This window comes from Thunnus thynnus, chromosome 19 (assembly GCF_963924715.1).
Source record: "Thunnus thynnus chromosome 19, fThuThy2.1, whole genome shotgun sequence".
NCBI lineage: Eukaryota > Metazoa > Chordata > Actinopteri > Scombriformes > Scombridae > Thunnus > Thunnus thynnus.
This window is the reverse complement of record NC_089535.1, coordinates 1674558-1693158: the sequence shown is the minus strand read 5'-3', so window position 1 is coordinate 1693158 and position 18601 is coordinate 1674558. Positions and strand designations below refer to the sequence as shown.

General features: G+C 39.9%; 3 protein-coding genes across 3 annotated transcripts in view; 1 reads left to right on the top strand and 2 right to left on the bottom strand.

Moving 5' to 3' along the window:
- LOC137170628 (uncharacterized) overlaps nucleotides 1–18601 on the bottom strand; it is a 456230-nt gene that overhangs the window by 307301 nt on the left and 130328 nt on the right. The window lies entirely within an intron of this gene.
- LOC137170627 (uncharacterized) overlaps nucleotides 1–18601 on the top strand; it is a 139985-nt gene that overhangs the window by 29338 nt on the left and 92046 nt on the right. The window lies entirely within an intron of this gene.
- Nucleotides 8974–10560, bottom strand: helq (helicase, POLQ like). Its single transcript, XM_067574208.1, has 2 exons — nucleotides 10222–10560; nucleotides 8974–9583 (listed from the first exon to the last, which is right to left on the bottom strand). Exons 1-2 carry the CDS (start codon nucleotides 10399–10401, stop codon nucleotides 9008–9010), a joined length of 756 nt encoding a protein of 251 aa, XP_067430309.1. The 5' UTR covers nucleotides 10402–10560; the 3' UTR covers nucleotides 8974–9007.

Here is an 18601-nt window from a genome sequence, read left to right as displayed (position 1 = left end):
CAAATAGCCATGAAAGAAGAGGACAAAGAAAAGACTGCCTTTATCTGCCCTCTCGGGTTCTACCAATTTGAGAGGATGCCTCAAGGCATAACTGGAGCTCCTGCAACCTTCCAGCGCCTCATGGAGAAAGCAGTTGGAGACATGAACATGCTCCAAGTAATAGTCTATCTGGATGATCTGATCATATTCGGAAAGACCCTGGCAGAACATGAAGAGAGACTCTTAAAGGTGCTGGACAGACTCAGAGAAGTAGGGCTCAAGATTTCACTTGACAAATGTCAGTTTTGCCAAACAAAGGTCAAGTATGTGGGTCATATTGTGACTGCTGAGGGTGTTGCTGCTGACCCTGCAAAAATCGAAGCTGTGACCACTTGGCCCCAACCTTACAATCTCAAGACCCTACGATCCTTTTTGGGTTTTTGTGGTTATTATAGACGATTTATCCACAACTACTCCTCCATCGTCCGCCCTTTGACTGACCTCACTAAAGGTTATGGCCCCCCTCAGCGTAGCAAAAAGCCAGTAAAAGGGAAGAGAGATGTTTATTTGGATGAGAAGGAGCTGTTTGGAGACAGGTGGGACGAGTCATGCACTGAAGCCTTTGAAAAAATCAAACAGTGTTTGACAAACGCCCCTGTGCTCGCCTTTGCAGATCCTGATAAGCCCTACACACTGCATGTCGATGCTAGCCTTACGGGACTGGGAGCTGTGCTTTATCAGGCATACCCAAAAGGCTTGCGACCAGTGGCGTTCGCAAGCAGAAAACTGAGCTCGTCAGAAAAAAACTACGCCATCCATCAGTTAGAGTTTCTGTCGCTGAAATGGGCAGTTGTGGAGAAATTTCACGACTATCTCTACGGAGCCCACTTTACTGTGCGTACAGACAACAACCCTCTAACTTACGTCCTGACATCAGCAAAGCTCAACGCCACAGGACATCGGTGGCTGTCGGACTTGTCAGTGTACGATTTTAACATTATTTACAGACCAGGTAGAAATAACATTGATGCTGATCTGTTGTCACGCATAGAGGCAAGAGATGAGGAGACGGAATGGCAGAGCATCTCACAGGCTGGAGTCAAGTCAATATGCCAGCGAGTCGGTGTTCTTGGCCCATCGGCAGACTCCCCCAAGTATGCTGAGCAGCTTGGAGCTCCACCTGACTGCATTCCTGACGTGTATGCTTTCCCCACACGTCTTCAGCTTAACTCACTGGAACAAATGTCCAGGCAGGATTTAATGGCAGCCCAAGCCCAAGACGGCTTGATAGCACCCACCATACAAGCTTTAAAGTGTGGCAAGTGGAAAGACAACCCAGAGTTACTCCCTATGAAAAGAGAGATGGGTAAGCTAGTCATGACTGACGGGTTACTACATCGGGTGAGCACATGCCACACAGGGAAAAAGACACAGCAGCTAGTGCTACCTGCCAAGTTCAAAGCAGTAGTACTCAAAACCATGCACGATGACCTTGGTCATTTAGGAGTGGACAGAGTCACTGACATGATCAGGAGCCGATTCTTCTGGCCAAAGATGTCAGTCGATGTAGAGCAATATGTGAAAAACTGCGGAGAGTGTGTGCTCAGGAAGACTCCATGTCAAAGAGCTGCACCGTTACATCAGATAGTGAGCTCTGGACCTATGGACCTTGTCTGTATTGACTTCCTGTCTATGGAACCTGACTCAAGAGGAGTGAGTAATGTGCTTGTCATAACTGACCATTTTACGAGATACGCCCAAGCTTTCCCCACTCTAAATCAAAAAGCTCTCACAGTGGCAAAAGTCTTAGTGGAAAAGTACTTTGTACATTATGGCTTGCCATCTCGTATCCACTCTGATCAAGGCAGAGACTTTGAGTCTCGACTCATTAAAGAGTTGTTAAAGATACTGGGCATACAGAAGTCAAGGACCACCCCTTACCACCCCCAGGGTGATCCCCAACCTGAACGCTTCAACAGAACTCTGTTATCCATGTTGGCCACACTCAACCAAGAAAAGAAGCGGCAATGGAGTCAGCATGTAGTGCACCTGGTGCATGCATACAATAGCACCAAGTGTGACGCCACGGGATACTCCCCGTATATGCTGATGTTCGGCCGAGAGGCTCGACTCCCGCTGGATGTATGCTTTGGGACATGCCCAGATGGCAAAGTTGACCAACCACATTCTGCATATGTTGCCAAACTGAAAGAGGATTTGCAGACCGCCTATAACCTGGCCACAGAGGTCTCTAACAAGAGACACCAGCAAAATAAAAAGGCATACGACAAGAGACTTAGGTTCCACAAACTAGAACCTGGCGACAGAGTATTGCTGAAAAACCTTGGATTGAAGGGAAAACACAAACTGGAAAATCGCTGGTACAATGTCCCTTATGTTGTAGTGGATAAGTTGCCAAACTTGCCTGTTTACAGAATAAAGCCACTAAACGTCAAAGGGAAGGTCAAAACATTGCACAGAGATAATCTCCTTCCCATAGGAGATCGAGTGAGGATACCAGTGCAGGAGGAAATGGAGAATGTTCCAAAGAGACCTGTGACTCGAAGTCGTGTCCCCAACCGACACAAAAGAAACTCCACAGATCACACTGTACAAAGAGAAAGCCATACCTTGAGTGATTCTTCTGATCTGGAGTGTGAATGGCCGACCAAACCCTATAGGGAGTTAATGGGAAATCTCTTGCGAAGGAGAGAAAGACATAGTGCTGAAGGATCAGAGCAGTTGGAAGTCCTCAGTCCTTCAGAAGAGAGTCACTCAGAGAGAGACCACTCTCCTGTAGAGCATGTTCCAGATGTCCCTCAAGCAACCGACTCTGAGTCAGGACCACTCTCCAGTGAAGATGAGCAACTACCCTCGAGCTGTTCTAATGTACATGTGACACCAAAGCCAAGTAGGCCAAAAAGATCATTGAAACCAGTTGTAAGACTTACCTATGATGAGCCAGGAAAGGCCAAAGATCAACCCATTACCATTGTACATAGAGGGGTTACTATAAAAATTGGTAAGCACTAAGCTGGGTCTCATAATCTCACCCTTAATACTTTGAGTAGAAACTTAAGTTAAGTTTTGTAATCTGATGAGGACATCAGACATTTAAAGGGGGGAGGGTGTAACCCTGTTAAAAAGGGACAATAAATAGTTTAAATATGTTCATGTTTGATAAAATGTGATTAAAAGTATTAAGAATAATATGTCATGAAGGTTGATAAAGTTTGTTTAAAAATAGTTTAATAAAAAAGTTTAAAAAGATTCAAATATGCACTTTAAGATATTTCATGTTATTTTGAAAAGTCTCAGGGTTAAAGAGGAAGTACCGATTGAGAAAAGTGTAATTCTGGTAATTAATTGGTTAAGATCTGGCTAAACAGGAAGAGTGTGTATTTTGTTGTGTGAGCGAGAAACTTGACATGAAAGAGAGAGCGCGCGATACGGAGCAGAGAAGGGAGAACTGCCTGGCGTTTAATATGTTACAGTAAAAAAATATGCAGAGTACGGACACTGTTTATGAATAATAGGTAGAGATAAACGGACAGTGAGTCTCAAAGGACTGTTATTCAGTGCAGCACCGTGTTCGAGTTTAAAGGAGTACTTTGGCAAAGAGTGTTCAACGAGGAGCACAGCTAACAGCTAATGTAGCTCACATTAGCTTAGCTACGGACTTCATCTGCGTGCAGCTAAACCAGCTACGCAACTGGTGAAGTTAGCCTGCGGTGTGCCGGACCTGTTCAGGTGATCTGCGGTGAGTTCTACCGGGAGAGTGGGAGAAGTCATCTGCAGCCGACGTGGCCGCAACACGCTGGTCCTGACAGGAGGAATCGTCTACCTCATCCCATGTATCAGCAACCCGCTGGTATCGCACAGGGGACGAGGAGTACGCCATTACGGCAGTGAGTTGCCATCTGTTTTATTTCAGCGCTTTAGCGTGAAGCAGCCATTTTGTTTCTGGCTACAACGCACACAAGCATCGCTTCAGGCCTGCATCATTAACACTGGGTACCCATATCCTTTTCAGTTAGTTATAACTGCCGGCTTTAGGTGTGTTTCATTATTTGGTGGTTTTATAATGAGTGCACTCAAAAGGGGTATTTGAATATTAAGAAATTGATCATTTAAAAGGTACTGAAAAGTCTTTTGAACTTGAGTGTTATTTTTGTGTTTTATTTTCATTATTAAAAGAATATTTGTGTTTACATTTACAACAGTAAATCTTTAAAACTTACTTTTTTCTTGTCATTTGTATAAGTGTCTGAGAAATAGTACTGTTGATGTTTACCGACATATTGAGAGTACTTTTATTTCAATTGGCAAGTGTTTAGGAGAAAGGTATAAACTTAAAGGATACTTTAATTCTTATTTCATTTATCTACAGTTTTGATTAAAAACATTAAAATTTAGTATTAAAACATTCAGTGAGTAAATAAAAGTGTCTTACATTATAGAATAAATAGAACTTAGTTCACCAATATTATATTACAGTGTACTTGTCATTCAGTATTAGTTAATCTTAAAGAAAGAGATTTCTAAAACATAAAGAACTTGGGAAGCGTACCTCATAAAAATAGACCAGCCGTCTAGAGGGCGCTACATTACCCTTAGTTAGCACTTCTTTACTAGATATGATCAATCTGTCTTTAGTAACAGGCTATGTACCACAGTCCTTTAAAGTAGCTGTAATTAAACCTCTTCTTAAGAAGCCTACTCTTGATTCAGGCATTTTAGCCAATTATAGACCTATATCTAACCTTCCATTTCTATCTAAGATCCTTGAGAAAGCAGTCTTTAATCAGTTATGTGACTTTCTACATAACAATAGTTTATTTGAGGATTTCCAGTCAGGATTTAGAGGCATCATAGCACAGAAACAGCACTGGTGAAAGTCACAAATGACCTCCTTACTGCATCAGACAAAGGATTTGTCTCCATACTTGTCCTGTTAGATCTTAGTGCCGCATTCGACACAATTGACCATCAAATCCTTTCGCAGAGACTGGAACATTTAATTGGCATCAAAGGAACTGCATTAAGCTGGTTTAAGTCCTATTTATCAGACAGATTTCAGTTTGTACATGTTAATGATGAATCCTCCATGAAGGCAAAAGTTAGACACGGAGTTCCACAAGGTTCTGTACTTGGACCAATTCTATTCACCTTGTATATGCTTCCTTTACGTAATATTATTAGGAAACACTCCATAAATTTTCATTGTTATGCAGATGATACCCAATTATATTTATCAATGAAGCCTGATGAAACCAATCAGTTAAACAAACTCCAAGCATGCCTTAACGACATAAAGACCTGGATGACCTGCAATTTTCTACTATTAAACTCAGATAAAACTGAAGTTATTGTGCTTGGCCCTAAACACCTTAGAAACACATAATCTAATGATATAGCTACTCTGGATGGCATTACCCTGGCCTCCAGCACCACCGTAAGGAATCTGGGAGTTATCTTTGATCAGGATATGTCCTTTAACTCCCACATAAATCAAATCTCAAGGACTGCCTTTTTCACTTACGTAATATCGCAAAAATCAGGCACATCCTGTCCCTATAAGATGCAGAAAAACTAGTTCACGCATTTGTTATTTCTAGGCTGGATTATTGCAATTCCTTATTATCAGGCTGCCCTAACAAGTCTCTAAAGACTCTCCAGCTGGTCCAGAATGCAGCTGCACGTGTTCTGACTAAAACTAGAAAAAGAGACCACATTTCTCCCATTTTAGCTTCACTACATTGGCTTCCTGTAAAATCTAGAATAGAATTTAAAGTCCTTCTCCTAACTTACAAAGCCCTTAATGGTCAGGCACCATCATATCTTGAAGAGCTCATAGTACCGTATTATCCCACTAGAACACTGCGCTCCCAGTATGCAGCTTACTGGTGGTCCCTACAGTTTTTAAAAGTAGAATGGGAGGCAGAGCCTTCAGCTATCAGGCTCCTCTCCTATTGAACCATCTTCCAGATTCGGTCCAGGTGCAGACACCCTCTCTATGTTTAAGAGTAGGCTTAAAACTTTCCTTTTTGATAAAGCTTATAGTTAGAGCCGACGGGGCTCACCTTGGATCAGCCCTTAGTTATGCTGCTATAGGCCTAGACTGCTGGGGGACTTCCCATGATGCACTGAGCTCCTCTCTCCTCCTCCTCCTCTCCATCTGTATGTATTCATGTACCATTAATGCATGTCAATAACTTTGCCTCTTCCCCAGAGTTTTTTTGTGCTTTCTCATCTCACGGGAACCCCGGGTTCTGGGCCGAGCCTTCGCGGTCCTTCACAGTCCTGATGGCATCCTTCCCTGGCTATTGCTGCTTATACTTATTGTTATTGTTATGATTGTTGTTCTTCTGTCCCTCCTCCCCCTTTCCCTCTCTCTTTCTCTCTCTCAACCCAACCGGTCAAAGCAGATGGCCGCCCACCAAGAGCCGGGTTCTGCTTGAGGTTTCTACCCGTGAAAGGGGAGTTTTTCCTTACTGCTGTCGCCAAGTGCTGCTCATGGGGGAACTGTTGGGTCTCTGTAAATTAAAGAGTACGGTCTTGACCTGCTCTATGTGAAAAGTGCCTTGAGATGACTTTTGTTGTGATATGGCGCTATATAAATAAAAATTGATTGATTGATTATCTTGTAATTCAATGGACTTAAGAGAAGACAAGTGAAACAACTTTATTCATATAGCACTGTTAAAACACAGAGGCAATTCAAAGTCCTATATAATAACAATAGCAATATCTTTATTTATATAGCACTTATCTAAACAAAGTTACAAAGTCCTTCACATATAATCACATAAAAACGCACAATAATAAGAACTAATAATAATAAAAAAAAAAATAAAGGTGCTAAACAAACAACAGAATAAAAACCAGCCCAACAATACTTAAAAATAGTAAAACCCATAAAACAGAATAAAACTAGAATCAAGTAAAATCAGGGAAGGCGTTGTGATAAAAGTACATTTGAGGTCAGATTTAAAAGAAGCCACTGACTCAGCCTCCTTATTTACTCAGGCAGGATGTTTTTCAAAGCTCTGGTCCTGCTCAGTCTTCAGCTGAGAGTCTGGAACAGATAGAAGACCAGAGGACCTCAAAGTGCAAGCAGGGTCGTACAGGGATAGAAGGTCTGAGATGTAATGAAAAGTCAGACCATTTAGTGCCTTGTAAGTAATTAAAAGACCTTGAAATCAATTATATTGATCTTATATTGATCTGATATCTTTAATATAAGTTTTAAATTAGATGAAAAAGTGGATCAAATTGAAGATATAGACACATATAGACATAGACAGAGCACACTAAGAGCCTGAATATAGTGTCCCTTTTTATGTATTGAATTGAGCCTTGATTGTGAATGGAGATTCCATTCTGAATGTAATCGTGACTCTAAAGAGACTCAAAGATTCACACTTCTTGTAGTTATCCTGGAAGTTAAACATTTCCTCTAACAGGGGTCAGGGGGATGATGGCTGTTAAAGAGGAACTTTTGAAGACACTGAAAGAGTTGGGAGATGATGAATTCAGGAACTTTAAGTGGTTCCTACAGCAGCTGGACATCCTGGAAGGCTACTCAACCATCCCAAAGAGTCATCTGGACAACGCAGACAGGCCGAAAACTGTTGATAAGATAGTACAGACCTACAACCATCAGTCTGTGGAAGTGGTGAAGAAAACCTTAAAGAAGATCAACAGGAATGATCTAGTGGAGAAACTGTCAGCTCATGGTAAACTGCAGGACAGAAACATGAAACTGGGACATGATGTGATAACACAAGTCTTGAAAAACATTTATTATAATAAAGCAGTATATAATAAAAATGTATATGTTTATGTCCCAGACAAAAATGAGTTTCCTCTGATGAAAACTCTTTACAGGATTCCCAAAAAGTAAGCACATCATGGTGGGGATGAAGTAATGAATATGATTGACAATTGTCACAACCTTCAACACACCTACCTATAATGTATTCCTTCTGATCCCACCCCGTATGCAAGTGCAGCACCAGTGCACCTGGCACACCTGGCCATGAAAATACCAAAGGTTTGTTGGGCATAATGGTTGTGAATCAGGCCAGTGATCCGTCAACACTGAGATTCAGACAAACTTACTGAAGGTGTGAAAACTGGAAATGCAGTAGCTGATGGAAGTTGAAAGGAGAAAATTTCACATAGATTCCCAGATAATCCTCATACCAGAGAATGCTGCAGGGGTTCCAGCTGGTGTCTGATAGTTTTGTGGTGGACCGACACAAGTCTTTCAGAAGTCTTTGTAGCCCCTCAGTCATGCTTCTGCACAAGTTGTTGTGTGATATGTTTTCTAATTATAATAATAGTGGAACATTTTCTGTAACTGTTGCTCAGCGTCAGTTCCAATTAAAGTAACTAGAAGCTGAATAACATTTCGTGATTGACAGCATACCTGCATTGTATTGATCTGTACTTCTCTCCGGAGGTAAAGATGAGAGATTAAGTGAAAACCGTCAAGTAGGCTTTGATATTTCTTTGTAATTTGAGTCATGCAAAAGCATGACCATTTTGGAAGATGTTGTTAATGTCAGTGAAAAAAGTCCACCAACCACAGAAGATTGTTAAATATCATACAGTAATCTAACCTCCTGTGTTGCTTTGTTCTAAGATGACACATCTTAGATGAGCATACAGCCTGTCCTGTTAAAGCAGAGGCAGGTTGGACCTTTTCCCAAATTTTCCCTGTTTAAAAGGAACATTAACCAGAGAGCACAAAAGTTTAATCCAGTTATGTATTTATTTATTTAAAATAATCTATTCAAGGCTACTTGGTAGAAAGGCTTAACACTTTGTTCTGGTTATTTTACATTATTCTACACAGATGAACCAAAGCTTCTACGAACCATCACACTGTAATCTGAAACAGACAAACAGCTTCCACAGTAACGAACTCTGCTCTGAATTATCTGCAGTTATGTAGAATCTGTGAGTAAAACAGAGCATCACCATAAAGGCTCTGAATTCCTCTCAGTTTGTAGATGAGTTCCTACACTTTGATGGGAAGTCCAAAGAAAGGTCTGAGGTCGGTTATCTGAGCAGATACAGTCTCCGTGGCCTGCATGGCAACGCTGATCTCCTCAGAAACCACCGCTTCTTTCAGCACCACAGAGCGAGAAACCTCGGAGGGAGCGGCGGCGTTACAGAGCATCGTCCTCTTCAGCTGGTCGGTCACGCTCCTCCTCGCCTTCATCTGTCTCTTGGTTTTATCCTCCGTGTTTCTTTCTACGTCAGAGTTTCTAAAAGGTGTAGAGGTTTTATCTCCATCCTGCAGTTTGCTCCTCTTTGCATTTTCATGAACTCGTTCTTGAAATGCCAGCTGGCTGGCGGGTAAGTCCTCGAAGGGTTCGTCTCTGAGCCCGTTCAAGATGGAGTCGGTGAGGATGTGTTTCCAGATGCCGTCTTTCGATGGACGCAGAGTCGTAAAGTCCCGCTGATCCACAGCTTCGGTCTGGAGGTCACGCTGCCTTTCGTTTTGCTCTGCATCGTCCAGCTTTGCCAAGAGAGAGCTGTCCTCCAAGATGCTGTCATAGTCCCCAAATAAGTCCTCACTGTCACTGCAGTACTGCCAACAAAACAAAACATTCATTCACAGTTCATGCAGTTTAGTGTTTTTGATCAACAGCAAAATAAGTCAGCCAGATATGTCCAGAGCTACTACTAACCAATATTTTCATTATCGATTCATCTGTTGATTATTTTCTAAATTATCTGATTAGTTGTCCATAAAATGTCAGAAAATGGTGAAAAATGTAGATTACTGTTTCCCAAAGCCCAAGATGGCGTCCTCAAATGTCTTGTTTTGTCCACAACCCAAAAATATTCAGTTTACTGTCACTGAGGACTAAAAAAAACAGAAAATGTTCACATTTAAGAAGCTGCAATTAAAGAATTTGGACATTTTTTTCTTAAAAATGATTCAAAGCAATAAGTTGATTACAGCTCTATTCAGTTTAATATCATACTAAAATTAGAGAATCAGTAAATATTCACTTTGAGAAGATAGATTTAGTGATTTTTTGGGGCATTTCTGCTTGAAAAATAACTTAAATCACTAGTTAATTATCAAATCACAAGCTGTTTCAGCTCTGTTACACGTTCAGCAAAAATGAAAATAATCCTTAGGTGCAGCTGTAGCTCTCTAATTATCATTTAATTGACTAATCCTTCCAGCTCCACATCAATACTTTGATAATAACGTACCTCAACAGCTTTTATATCAGCCATGATGCTGCTGAGCCTCCAGTTTCTGGGACATTGCTCTTCTCCTCCTCCTCCTCCTCCTCTCTTTCTGGCAGGTGTCAGGTGAGTCTTCAGGATGTCTCTCGACCTTTTTCTTGAGGAAACTCTTTTTACTTTGATTTCTCTCTTTGCAGCATTCATACCTGTCCAGGTCCAGCTGACGTCACACACCTGATGCTACATGTCACACAGCTGGTAAACAAACCGCACAGAAAGCTCACAAACACAATAAATATACTGTATACAGGAGGGGAGTGGAGACACCAGTACATTATACTACAGTAATAATGTTGTTAAAGGCATTAATAGTGTTAATCTAGTTACCGTTAAAATGAAAAGCCAACTAGTGTGTTATGTTAACTAGTTAGCTCACTCCTGGCAGTTGAAAACCACCATTTCTTCCCTCAACTAGCCAACTAGCCACTGCAAACACTCCAAGTTAATAATAAACATCTACAAAAATATATAATAGTCTGTTGCCAAAAATGTTCAAACAAAAAACAGCTCAGTAACTTGCAATTTAAACGTGGAAGCTTTAAACAGTCGGCGTGTCACCCATTTGAAAATTGTCAACATCAACGTCAACGCAAGAGAGAAATCCCAAGATCATTTCCGTTTTCGGTTTACCGGTCACTAGCTAGCACAAAGCTAACCGACTGTTTTCCTTTCTGTATTGATTTCGCCACAATAAACCACTGATAAGTTACCCAAATAAAGCCCATAATTACTAAGAAGCAACAAGCTTTGACTATTTGTATTTGTATTGTATTTGTATTTTTAGGATTTGTATCTTATCTTACATGTTACAGAGGTTGCTTAGCATGCTAATATGGGTTTACATGATCTTAAAATACTTAAATAAACACAGTCTTTGTGGTAAGCAGCCAAATATGTCACTTCCTGACACTGATACGATGTTTTAAGAATAATTTCAATCATTATTTTGTTCACTTAAGTAATGGCGGGTAGATGAGTCATCCCCTCTTTGATCGCGGGGGATTTCTATCTTGTTTTCTGTATCTTTGAGGACAGGTCATTTCCGTATCAACGTCTGAGCAAGAGAGAAATCCCAACATCATTTCCGTTTTCGGTTTACCGGATAACTAGCTAGCAACAGTTAACCGTTTCAATAGTTTGACTGTTACCTTTCCGTATTAGTTTAGCTACAATAAACTCCTGATAAGTTACCTATATAGATGTGATAATTACCAGACAGCAAACTTAACATAAATCTTGCCATTTTTTGACAGTTTGTAGTTTATTTTACTTGTTTATGTGACTTAAACAAACTTAAAATACTCAGATAAATAACTACTATTTCTATGTCGGACGTGCTCTGCCCTCTAACAGGCTTCGCTATTGGTTAAAACCTAATGCGAAGGCGGTTAGGGATGGGATGTACTCCCAGCTGGGCTCAAACTGACAATAGTCCAAACACAGCCACAACCAAGAAACAGCACCACCACCGCCTGCCTGAGGGTCTCACATTGGACTGCAAAAGCCAGCAACAAGCTGTGCCTACCAAAACGCCTCAGTCTGCTCCAGATGACGTCCTCTCAGACAGTGCACCAAGCACTGAACAAGACACTGAACCAGCAGTCATGTCCCTGAGATATGACTGCACAAAAGTCGAAGTGGAAGCCCATGAGGCGGCCAAACAGACGCCTCCACTGAGACACCTCTGAAAAGCACCATAGAGGATGCAATGCCCCAGGTGGAGTGCGCCCTCAGAGCCACTGGGGGAAGACAACCCACCACCTCATTACTTCTGTGGATTGCATCACAGATCCAGTGAGTGAGCCGTTGCACAGACATAGTGGCCCCCTGAGCCTGACCACCCTAGCAGACGAACAACTGGTCCAACTTCCTGAAACTTCCTGCGCTTCATATGACAGCAGAGCACCTGCACGGGGCCACAGGGTGTGAAGACACTCCTCCTCCCTGTTGAGGTGAGGACGGGGGAAAAAAGAGGAGGTGATGACTTTGGGCTGGAAGGATGGTTTTGGACGAAGTTCCACTGACCCCCTGTCATCACTGATGGACATACAAAAGGGATGCACAGACAAGGTCCACAAGTCTCTGCACTTCGATCTTGTAGTGACAGGGTGATTTGACTGTTGCCATCTTTGATTTTTGGAGCCAGAGGTGACCATATTTGGACGAGAGGGTGGAGCTGACCCTAGCACTAGCTTCTAGCTTGGTTAGCACGGTGCATTTACAGTCTATGGTTAACTGTGATAATGCTAATGCTAATTTTACATTAATGCTAACCAACTCCTTGGAGGGTCTTTTATCACAACCAAACACTGAACAAGTCTTTTTTAGTGACTAAAATGTTACAGTTAACTTTCATGAACTGAAAACACTGAAATAGCAGCAGCTACACCTATACTCTGTGAATCTGAGGTTACACCATGGTTACGTTACATATTCAATGTTGTCGCTGTGGTAGCGTCTTGTCTATTTCAATATGAATGGGGCCATAATTTACGAACTGAATTTCTGAAGATTTGAAACTAGCAATTGAGACCATAAACTCATTAGGAAAGTGTTTACTGAGGTAATAAATCAAGTGAAAAGTCATTTTCTCAAAGACCTCCATACAACCAGACTTTCTTTTTGCAACTAGTGGAGTCTCCACCTGCTGGTCATTAGAAAGACTGCAGGTTTAAGGCACTTCCACATTGACTTCACTTCTCAGGCCTGGAGCTTCCTGCTTGGCTGTGGCAGAAGTGCATTCTGTCCCTGCCTTTAACAAACTGTCCTCTCTGTGTGAGCTGTTATACTGACCTCTGCTGGACGCAGGAGGGAAACACAAACAACCTCAGTGACTTTTAGACAAAGACTCTGATAACAAGATAAAGCACTGCCACAAACAGTTATAAAGCTGCTGTTCGTTTGTTTTTTATTTAATATTTTGCTGAATATTGTAGCAGTGTTTTCATATTGTTATTTCTACAGTAAAATAAAGCAGGAACAAGTTGGGATTTTTGAACAAATTGTTGTTTTTTCATTGTTGTTGTTGTTGTTGTTGTGATGGTGGTTATGTGTGTTTTATCAGAGACTGTGTGATGTTGGATGATGTCTGCTGTGATCAACACAGGTTGTGATGGATCAGCGTTTGTACAATCTGATATTTGTTGTGAATGTACTGATTTAGAGCTGCGACAATTAATCAATTCATCAACTAGTTGCCAACAATTAAATTAATCACCAGGACGTTGTTAATGTGTTGCTTATGGTTTTCTGTTCTAATTCTGGTTCTTGGTTCAATTCTTGTCGTTTTAATTGGAAAAAAATATGTTAAAAGCAGAAGTTGCCTTTACTTTCTTCTCATTTAAGCTGCTATAAACTGTAATTTGCAAACAGAAGTGCAGAAAGCTGTCAAGGTTCTGCTAAAGATGTTTATAATTGTCACTTTCCCGCAGCCCATCAAGACGTCTTTAAATGTCTTTTTTTATTTGATCAAACTCACAGATTCAGTGTCTACTTGAGATCCACCGTCACAGGTTGCAGTTCACTAAAGAATCATGTTTTCTTCTTTCTAGCATTGTTTCATTTGAACATTCAGAACATTCAGAATGAATAAATATATTTTTCTTGTTTCCACTCTTGTTAATCATTTTTTCTGTTTCTGAAAATCAGAACATCTGCTGCAGATGGTTTTCCAGTTTTCATTTGTCACACAAAAACTGTCTAAATACGATAATTTTTTTCATTAATGACAAAAAGCAGCTAATTTTACACTTGTTTAGATTATTTTGTGGATTTTCCTTAAGAAAAACAGGTTCACATTATTTCAAGTGTAGCTGCTAACTCACTGTGTGTGTTTGTGGTTGGATAAATAATGTTTGATCATTCAGCTAACAGCCAAAAGTAGATTGTTGGTGAATGATGAGCTGATTTTCACTTTGCAGCTAAAATGTCCTTTAATATCCCCTTTAATTGAATTAGATCTGATTTAAAACTTAAATCTGTACACATATCTGTTTCCTGTTTCCAGTTCAGGGTTTGACTCAGAGTTTGTTAAACCTGCTCTCTGGATTATTACCCAGACTTCATTGTGCTCCTGAAACCAAACCTTCACCCTCTGCTGTTTTATCAGTCACACCTCCTGTTTTACACAGTTTCCTCCTTTTCTATCAGAGCAGGAAGCAGCGCTGCAGGAGTGACAGTCTGATCAATAATTCAGATTGAAGAATCAGAAGAAATGACCTCACAGGGATCAGATTGAACAGGTAAGAAGCAGAACAGTGTTTGTTTCATCAGATTGTGTTTGTTGTTGTAGTTTTGTAGGAATAAGACGACCTGACTCTGTCTCTCTGTGGTTCACTGTTACTGCTGTTAATCAATAATCAATCCCTCAGTGCTGCTGCTGAGGACACTTGTTTAGATTATTTTGTGACTTTTCCTTAAAGAACAGGTTCACATTATTTCAAGTTTTTCTTAAAACAGTACTAACGCGTCCATATGTGCATTAAAGCAGTTACTGGTTGCTGTAATCATTCCTGTGGTTCATATGGACCATGAAGAGATCTCTTTCCAACATGACTGTACTGGGAGTGATGGAGGACGAAGGTCACAGTCCTCCTTCTGTGTAAAATAACTTCAACTGTTACTAATTAATGAGGCTTCAACAGCATTGAGGTGAAGCTGCTCACACATGTTCAGCTGCATGTATGATGAGACCTGATTCTCACACACAGCCTCTCTAACATGAACACAACTAAGTTCAAATGCAGCTTTCAACCAACAGCAGCAACAGTGTGACATTGGTCTGTATGAGACTCTGTGCTGACAGTGTAGTTATATTTATGTCTTAATGATGCCCTTTATGCTCTGTCAATGTTTCACCAACATAACGTCATATAGTGCTGTCAAGATGTGATTTACAATCTTACAATCATATTATAAAAGTCTTGATAGTGTAACTGAAATGCTGAAGTTTTGTTGGCTACATTACAAATTGTACGCGTGAATTAGTTTAGCAAGAAAATCACATAAAAAATGATAATGCAACAGACGCAGCAGACGCTAACAAACATTTAATGAACTCAATCTTTCCCTAAATTCCAACCAACATTATTTTTGAAATAAAACTGGAATATTAATATTGTTAGTTTACAATGGAAGCAGGAAGCGCTGCATAGTTCTGACGGCTCATATGACAGGTGCTCTTTACTGAGGCAGGTGAAAGTACAAAAATTAAGATTCAAGAAGTCTTTCTTGGTATCTGTCCTTTGGTGATGTAGACAAGCATGGAAAAAAAGAAGCACTCCGTCTTCAGTGAAATAATATTGTCAATTTATTCTTTGAGCATATACACAACCAAGCAGACCAACATGTATCGACTCCACAGTAAGTCTTCATCAGAGTCTGCTTGGTTTAACCAGTATGACTGTATTTGAATCTACTACTGGAGCCATTACAAGCAGAGAACATTCAGAGTGAATAAATATGTTTTTCTTGTTTCCACTCTTGTTAATCATCTTTTCTGTTTCTGAAAATCAGAACATCTGCTGCAGATGGTTTTCCAGTTTTCATGTCACACAAAAACTATCGTCTAAATACAAAACGTTTTTTTCAATTAAAGACAAAAAGCAGCAAATTTTAACTGTCAAATGTTGGTTAAATTTCTGCTTCAGTTCCCTGCAGCTGCTGGAGGAGCTTTGGTTTGTCTTCTGGCTTGTCATTGACAGGAGGTGGAATTTTTAAATTTAAAATGATTTATTTTTGACATGGTGGATGTGTGTACAAAGAGCCAGAATTAAAGATACAATAATCAAAAACTCTCCTTCACACTGGAGCAGGAACAGTTCAATTCAAGTGTTTGGATTCACCTCAACTGAATCTAAACACCAAACAACCAAACTCAGTTCATTTTTTATGTAATTTAAAGGAAAGCAGCTGCTAACTCATTGTGTCTGTTTGTGGTTGGATAAATAATGTTTGATCATTCAGCTAACAGCCAAAAGTAGGTTGTCCTTTAATATCCCCTTTAATTGAATTAGATCTGATTTAAAACTTAAATCTGTACACATATCTGTTTCCTGTTTTTACAGTTTTGCAAACTAACTTATAGAAAAGTCAAAAGACAAAACAACTTTTGTGATTCAAAGTTTCCTTCTATTTCAGATAATCATCTTCAGCCATTTTGAGATGATGTTTTGGTAAAAAGCAACAAATATATAATGTAGTGCTGAGAGGTGAAGTCAGGTATACACACTTTTTAAAACACCTGCAGAAACCTAAAGGAATAACTTCACTTTTCAATCAAAACAGAGAACACGTCTTTAAAAAAACTATCTACCTGTATCTTACAATCTATCACTGCACACAAATACTCATTTAAAAAACTAGTAATTACTCAAAATAATAATAATAATAATAATAATAATAATAATAATAATAATAATAATTACACAAAATACAGTATTTTCAGGCATTCAGCATATAAAGCAGAAACAAGTCAGACGGGGAGCTTGTGTGCAGTTTGGAGACTCAACAGAAGTTTTTTCATGACAAAATGAGCTAATTAGCAACAGCAACTGTCAGGTTTAGTAGGAAGCATCTTGTCACTGAAGACGACACATATGTTACGACCTTCACAGTCACCAGATCTCAACCCAACTGGACACCTGTGAGAGATTTAGTTTTCCAACTCAGAGTTCATCAAGTCAAAGTTCAGGGTTTGACTCAGAGTTTGTTAAACCTGCTCTCTGGAATATTACCCAGACTTCATTGTGCTCCTGAAACCAAACCTTCACCCTCTGCTGTTTTATCAGTCACACCTCCTGTTTAACACAGTTTCCTCCTTTTCTATCGAAGCAGGAAGCAGCGCTGCAGGAGTGACAGTCTGATCAATAATTCAGATTGAAGAATCAGAAGAAATGACCTCACAGGGATCAGATTGAACAGGTAAGAAGCAGAACAGTGTTTGTATCATCAGATTGTGTTTGTTGTTGTTGTTGTTTTGTAGGAATAAGACGACCTGACTCTGTCTCTCTGTGGTTCACTGTTACTGCTGTTAATCAATAATCAATCCCTCAGTGCTGCTGCTGAGGTCACTTATTTAGATTATTTTGTGACTTTTCCTTAAAGAAATGGTTACCATTATTTCAAGTCTGTCTTTAAACAATTCAGATGTGCCCATATGTGCATTAAAGCAGTTACTGGTTGCTGTAATCATTCCTGTGGTTCATATGGACCATGAAGAGATCTCTTTCCAACATGACTGTACTGGGAGTGATGGAGGACGAAGGTCACAGTCCTCCTTCTGTGTAAAATAACTTCAACTGTTACTAATTAATGAGGCTTCAACAGCATTGAGGTGAAGCTGCTCACACATGTCCAGCTGCATGTATGATGAGACCTGATTCTCACACACAGCCTCTCTAACATGAACACAACTAAGTTCAAATGCAGCTTTCAACCAACAGCAGCAACAGTGTGACATTGGTCTGTATGAGACTCTGTGCTGACAGTGTAGTTATATTTATGTCTTAATGATGCCCTTTATGCTCTGTCAATGTTTCACCAACATAACGTCATATAGTGCTGTCAAGATGTGATTTACAATCTTACAATCATATTATAAAAGTCTTGATAGTGTAACTGAAATGCTGAAGTTTTGTTGGCTACATTACAAATTGTACGCGTGAATTAGTTTAGCAAGAAAATCACATAAAAAATGATAATGCAACAGACGCAGCAGACGCTAACAAACATTTAATGAACTCAATCTTTCCCTAAATTCCAACCAACATTATTTTTGAAATAAAACTGGAATATTAATATTGTTAGTTTACAATGGAAGCAGGAAGCGCTGCATAGTTCTGACGGCTCATATGACAGGTGCTCTTTACTGAGGCAGGTGAAAGTACAAAAATTAAGATTCAAGAAGTCTTTCTTGGTATCTGTCCTTTGGTGATGTAGACAAGCATGGAAAAAAAGAAGCACTCCGTCTTCAGTGAAATAATATTGTCAATTTATTCTTTGAGCATATACACAACCAAGCAGACCAACATGTATCGACTCCACAGTAAGTCTTCATCAGAGTCTGCTTGGTTTAACCAGTATGACTGTATTTGAATCTACTACTGGAGCCATTACAAGCAGAGAACATTCAGAGTGAATAAATATGTTTTTCTTGTTTCCACTCTTGTTAATCATCTTTTCTGTTTCTGAAAATCAGAACATCTGCTGCAGATGGTTTTCCAGTTTTCATGTCACACAAAAACTATCGTCTAAATACAAAACGTTTTTTTCAATTAAAGACAAAAAGCAGCAAATTTTAACTGTCAAATGTTGGTTAAATTTCTGCTTCAGTTCCCTGCAGCTG